Source organism: Azolla caroliniana, unplaced genomic scaffold (genome assembly GCF_043228905.1).
Source record: "Azolla caroliniana isolate FFs.n. ecotype wild unplaced genomic scaffold, voAzoCaro1.0.p SCAF_1, whole genome shotgun sequence".
NCBI lineage: Eukaryota > Viridiplantae > Streptophyta > Polypodiopsida > Salviniales > Salviniaceae > Azolla > Azolla caroliniana.
In genome coordinates, this window is record NW_028230436.1 from 12,280,148 (window position 1) to 12,287,290 (window position 7,143).

The following is a 7,143-nucleotide window of genomic DNA, read 5'->3' on the forward strand; positions in this document are numbered from 1 at the left end:
GTCCTCTTCTCAATAACTCCCTAGTCCAAGACCAAGTGGTCCCGTTCAAGTGAAGCATGCACGCACGCGCATCTTCGCGACACCGGCAACCAGAGATCTTTGACCACGAGCATGTCCCTCATCTTCGACTTCCACACTGGGTAGTTGGAGCCGGTGAGCTTGAACATGCTTCCGAATGACTCTTCCATTTTCTTGTTCGCTCTGATACCAAATTGTGAGGAATAGCCTCGGCCACAACCGTGAGTGAAATACTTTATGAAAGAACAAAACTGAAATGGAGGTTCATGCACTTACACAAAAGAGACGACATAGGATGTTTACATGGAAAACCCTAATAGGGAAAAACCACGGGAGCCCACAGACCCCAACTATCCGCTATATGAGAAAAGGAGGTACAAGAGGAGACTCAAAGGCAAGACCTCGAGCTTTGTATCTTCGCCAATCGGCGGCTTCACTTTTCTCTCTCTCTCTCTCTCTCTCTCTCTCTCTCTATACTACTATGATACAACTAACAACGATAACAACAACGACAACACTCACCACAACTAAAGTGATTGCCCTAAGTCATATTTATACTCATATGACTTTTCAGGATATTTACAATTATGGCCTCGCTAGGCTCACCATGAAACATATTTACACATATACCCTTCGATCCGGTTTGCATCGGATCCATCTGGATTCACTTGATCTGGTTTCCGGGTCTCTTACGGATCCCATACTGAGAGACCGAATTCCCAATAAGAAGATTGTTGAGCGAGCACGTTGAACCGGATCCAAATCGGCTGAATAAGTTAGAGGCGGATTGGTATCCAGAAGGGAGAACTGGATCGGTGTCTGGATGATATCTGGAACCAGGAGCCGGATCAGATTGAAACAGGTAGGCTGTTAGAGGCCTACGGATGTAGCCTAGTACATAGGCATATTTTTGTGAGTCAGTGTCAGTCGCTCATATGAGCATTGAAGTACCTGTCAGTACTTCTGTCAATCCTTTATGGACTTGTATAAAAGTGCTCTTTGAGCACATTTCTAGGTAGATAGAGGATTATTATTTTTTGAATTGAGTTTATGCTTTGTTCTCTCTCTCTCTCTCTCTCTCTCTCTCTCTTTGTATCTTCTGTGTATACTAAACACTCTCAAGCTTCCATTGAACCTGTGTCTTTTATTCTCTGTTGCTGCCCGGCTAAACCGGTTTTGTCAAGCTTCCGCACACTAACTTTCACAAAGATATAACAGAAGATAGGCACGGTTTAAGCTTTAATGTAACCTCTATTATTGCATTCGTTCTATCTCTCTCACTCTCTACGACTCGATTTACAAGATGATCAAGAGGTTATTCTTTACAACGTTAGGTTATTGCTTATATACTAAGCCCTAACTCTTTGGACGAGTTCACACTAGGATACAAATTGGAAGGAGTCGGCCTTTTATGCCAACAGGAAGGACTTATTGCTTTTTACAATGAGGTTGGGTCACATTAGGGTGGTCATTTGGCTACAAGTTTTAACTGTGATTTACTTTATCCCCCTTTTTCTAGTGTCCTAGTGAGCTTCATGTTAATTCTTTGTGTTGATGTCTTCGTGGTTCTTGTCCTGGATGGCAGGTTCTTAACAATAATTAACATCGTTTGGTGGTATTATTAATATGAAAGCAAGGTAGCATTTGACCTAGTAAATGTCAAAGTTATAGACAATTACTATGTCCTTAGTTCCATTAATCATTCTTAGTTTAATTTCAGATGGGGACATTATAGGACTCCCCCACTTACATCAACACTTGTAACTAATGACATTCAACCAAACACCTATATCGAGAATCGAGGGTATAGGGACTTTGTTGACTATGATTGGCAATGTCCAAGTATTGTACCCACTCCTTGTCAACAAATACAATACACCTTAATGGATAAATTGAGGAACTAACCCTAGAGTACTTTCTAAGGTTCACTGCAATAAAGTAGATTATGAGTCCTAACAAGGAACCATCTATCTTATTCAGTGCATCATTCTTTCCTTGATGAGAGCCCTTTGTCATTCTTGATGTCCACTAAGAAGGGTATTCATGAGGCAAGCCTTAGAAAACTAATTTGTATTCAAAATTATGTGCCAAATTACATTTCATTGTAATATCCATTGCAAATTGATGCAATATGCATCACATTGGGGAGTAAAAAGTCTAATTATAGAGATAAATAGAACAAGATCAAAAATATATTTCGTCAAATTTAAAGATATGAAATAGAATCTATAAGTAACAAATATATGAACTTGTTGGTCGAGACCGACTTGGGACTTGCAAGAATGAGATTATTAAGATATTATATCAAAGTGCACATATGTTACTTATTTGAGTCTTCCATATCATGTTTATTAGGGAGATAATGTGAAATCCACATGAGCCATGCTATTTGTGTGGATGCTTTGTCAAGATAATCATTTGCAAAAATTACAAGAAAACAAGATATGGAGATTAGTTGTCTTCATTCGCAACTTCCTCATTTGATGGGCTTGTTTGGACTCAAGTGCAGCCCTCATTTGCTCAGCTTGCTTCTCCAAAGATGCTATCTTCCTTGATACCTTCTCAACTGCTTTTGCTCTTAGCTTCTCCAACTTTACCTTCAAAACGACAAAGTTTGGAGAAATTATTTAAATTAATTAAACATCACAGTGTTTCTTAATCGATCAATTTCCATTTTCATTCTACGGTCCATTGTTGTTCCATTTTGTGAATTGGATTGATTGTTGTTTACAATTATCATGTCTTAATAGATTGATGATATCAATTTGCTTGGACTTTTGTATATGGCTGGATCTATTGTTGCATCCTTGATGAACTGAAATTGTGGTTCAATTTATACATCAGATTAAAAAATGTTTCCATTTTTTGAATTGGATTGGTGGTTGTTCCATCTAATGAATTTGGTTGATTGTCACTTCAAGATACAAATTTGGTTCATTCAGGCATTAGAGTGATTCTTGTTTCATTTATATTCTTCTTTTATAGAATGTATTCGATAGATTTCCACATTAGTTCATTTTACCTCTAGCCTCTTTAACTTTGTGTGTGCTCTAGCCCTTTGGAGGTCTTCCCATGCATCAATTCGAGCTCGTTCTCGTTTATACCTGATAAAACCATAATCCAACTATAATCGTGAAGCCAAACTTTGTAACCAATTATGGTAATGTTGAGAAAAATCCATCAATTGCAAAGCCTCATCACATGAATAGTCACATTTTCTGATTGTTAATTTATTGACTTAAATATTATGTAAAAAGGGTTCATTGTTGAAGTGCAAAATGAAGATTAAGCCAAGCAATTAAAGAGAAACAAATTCTAAAGATGAAATCAATAAAAAAAGACAAATCTCACTCACTCATTCTCTTCGAATAATAACAACAAATAAAGGGGTTGTTTGTTATCATGTCATTCACTGATGAAAACAACCAGAAACCGTGTCAATGAAAAAGAAAGAGAACCCACTTAGCAATACATTTCGCTCGTTCGGCTTCCTCCCATGCCGCCGTATGGGTCTCCAAAAGGGTAAAGGACCCCGAAATGTTTTTACCTTCCACTGCATGACAATTCTCCTCGGTCACTACATTCATTGGACTATGTGCACATACTTGCTCATCACAGGATTGGAAGGACACGTTGCTTCCACAAGGGAGGTCCATAAGAGCCAAATTAGACATGCGGCACCCCTCCAAAATCTCCACATGATTGATGTAATCGTTACTATCAAGAACTGAATTGTCATTGCTACTAATATTATCCTTTTTCATCACATCACTATTCCGCCTCTTCTTGACCGGTGTATTATGTCGTGGGGGTGAGCTATTTCTAACAGGAGAAGAACAAGAACTTGAGAATGGGGTCATTTGAGTACCCATGTCTCTTTTTGATGTTGAAGGTGAGACCTCGGTATATGCATCTTTTGTCAAAACTGACCGTCCTTCTGCTAGCCCATCAACAAAAAGTTTCTTTTGCTCCACGACACCTACGTCTGAATCAACTGCAAAAACATACAAAATGATCAAAGAGAAACTTTTTTCTCATTTGACATTGCAATACAGTTACACATACATAATACTTCTTCTTAAGTCTAGTCACTAATGCATCCATATACTTCTTCTGACTAAAATATCCACATGCTTCTTATGACTAGGCACAGCATATACTTCTAGGACTAACTCATACATATACTTTTATCATACATATACTTCTTATGACCAACTCATACATATACTTCTTATGGTAACACATGCATGTATTTCTTATGGTAATACATAAATATACTTCTTAAGGTAACAAATACATCTACTTATTATGACGAACCATCCATAGACATCGTATGCTAACTAGTACAAGCATGTAGTTCTTATGCTGACATATCCATATCCATTGTATCACTAACAAACATACATGTACTACTAATAACTACCAATAGCTTTGATCCTTTTCAATGAGTGAGCAATCCATGATTATTACCCACAGTGTTTGATTCCTTATGAACCAATGTTGAACCACAAGGGCTTGAATAGGGATATAATGTTAAGCAAACCGATTTGCAATTATTGTTTGGAGTATAAGATGATCGTATTTGGCTTTTAATAGAAACTTGAGGCTTTTTGGCATTAGGACCCTCGGAGTTATAATTGTGGTGGCCATATAACCATTTTTCAGCATCTTCCCACTTAGTGGATACAGCTGGTGATGTGAGTATAGAACTTCCCCTGAGCACTGTAGTCATCATTCTATTTTCAGTGATTGCTCAGACAAATCACCACACATGATATTACATTCTAAGGAGAAAGGATTGTAGTAATCTCACATGAGACATAACATAACATGATGCCATAAAATATATCTTCACATCAACATTGTGCCATAATGGCCATATGTACAGTCAAAGACACAAATCCTATACATGATAATAGGCAGCCTGATGTCACAGGAGATGGCTATTTTACTGTCATACAATAATATGATAACATGATGCAGCATGCATCTTCACACCCATATATATGATTAAAGACCATTTATATATATGTATGGATATGAACAAAATTAGGTAAACAGCTACTTCTACATCAACTTCCGTGATCCTATGCACAACTTCATATCCAACTCACATCAACAAATACTAGAAAAATACTACTCATACAGTGTGTGTGTGTGTGTGTGTGTTTATGCATGTGAAGAAATAGGACATTAAGAAATGCAAATGCACTTGAGCATGAACATCTGTGATGCAAAATATGCAGCTTCACATCCACCTATACTGTCAACGATCACTTCCATACAATGTGTACGGAAGAAAGAGTGTGTTAAGGATTTAGCACACAGATTTCAACATAGAAGAAGGAAAGAAAGGCGGATACCATTGGGAGGGGATGAAAAACAGGGCTCTGCGGTCACGAGCAGAAAGGGAGGAGCGCTATTACTTTTTGGGAGGCTTGTGAAGAAATCAATGTTCTCCTGGAAAAAGTCGTTTCGTGCAGGCAATCAAGTTTTCTCGCCATCGCCATGTGATGATTGATCTTACTCGCCGAAAGAAGCAAAAAGAGCGACCCCCTGTTCTGCATTTTAATTTTTGCTTTTTTGCTTTTTGCTTTTGTTGCTTTTTGCGTTTTGGGTAGCCTGTTTTTTTTTTTTGTAACACTTTTATCACTAGTGGGAAAACTCAAAGTGAGGTGAAACCCACAAAGAATAAAGAAAAATATACAAGTGTCCATTAGACACTAAAGAGCTTAAAAGCACTCAAAGTAAAGATTGTAAATTTGCAGTGTGATGTTTCTAAGTTGCAGACAATCAAATAGAGATTGCCTGAGGGATTGCTTAGAAAAGCGAACTTCATGCAGTTGGTTTCCATCAAAGACCTTATTATTGCGGGTTGTCCAAATGGTCCAGAGTGCCCAAAATCATGTCCATTGAAGAAAATAGGCATTGTTGGATAGGGCGCACGGAATTTGTCCAAATATCCAAAACTGTTTGCCAAACCTTCGGCCAGGAAATCTGTGATAAAGAGATGCACTTAGTCTTTGTACAAATGTTGTAGTGAATGAGCAAGCCTATAATAAGTGTGGGGCCATTTCCAATCGTCCACCACATCTTGCACAATGCGATGAGGCAATCAATCTCTTTTGAAGATTCGATCCAGTCGGGAGCATACCCAATAGGCATCTCCATAGGAATACCCATTGCTTAAGTGGAAGACAAAGCTCCATAAGCTTGTAAGCCTGTTTTTCCACCAGGACTGCGTTGTGTGTAGGTTCCATAATGCATTTGCATGTTCGTGAAACCATGGGACAGGTTGCAAGAACATATACATTGAATGTGTTGTAATGTTATGCATTGGAATAACAATTTTCCCTTTTTGTAACATCCAATCCTGAATCCTGCGATCTCCATCAAGAGGTGGCACAGGTACTAAGGAAAGTACCAACTCAGTGACTTGATTCCAGTTAACACGATGATGTGGCCCAAGACTATAACGACATGTCATGTCATTGAAGTGCAATAAGTGACATTGGTCATTTACCACATCTGAATTGATTACCTACAATTGCAGGGGGAATGGGGAGAGTAGTATGCTCCCCAAAAACTACAAGTACTTCTAATAGATTTTGCATTCTTTGGGACATAGATGTTCCGATCTTGGAAGTTATCACCCTCAACTCGGATGATCCAACTATTGGTGCAAGACCTTTTAAGTTGGAATGGGCCAAATTTGCAAGTGCATGTTACACATGTAACAAGTTTGGTCATATGCAATCAAAATGCCCAACATTGACTATTCAACCACTTGAAACCGCAATGTTGAAACCTGCATCACTAAAAGAAAATAGTCAGGTTTCTTCTTCAAAGGCAACAAACCAATCTATGATGCAACCCATCCAGAAATTGAGAGTACAAGACAAAGGGAAAAGTGAAGTCCCGCAGACAATTGGTAATGTGCAATCAAACATGCACGATTTGAGACAGGCCTTTGATATGGACAAAGAGAACACTGAAGGATGGCAAATATCTAAGAAATCCATTAGAAGCAAAACACCTGTGGTGGTGAGGATTCAGGAACTACACTCACGCACTTGAGAATCAAGGTTCATTTTTACAGGTTAATGCTTCAATGCTCTCTTCAAT

At 38.3% G+C, this 7,143-nt stretch overlaps 1 protein-coding gene across 1 annotated transcript; it reads right to left on the minus strand.

Moving 5' to 3' along the window:
- Positions 1–2,219: 2,219 nt before the first annotated feature.
- On the minus strand, positions 2,220–5,343 carry LOC147869015 (uncharacterized). The gene is made up of 4 exons (XM_087325802.1): positions 4,489–5,343; positions 3,481–4,012; positions 3,041–3,122; positions 2,220–2,615 (listed from the first exon to the last, which is right to left on the minus strand). The coding sequence occupies exons 1-4, from the start codon at positions 4,751–4,753 to the stop codon at positions 2,433–2,435; spliced, it is 1,062 nt and encodes a 353-aa protein (XP_087181928.1). The 5' UTR covers positions 4,754–5,343; the 3' UTR covers positions 2,220–2,432.
- Between the last annotated feature and the right edge of the window lie 1,800 nt (positions 5,344–7,143).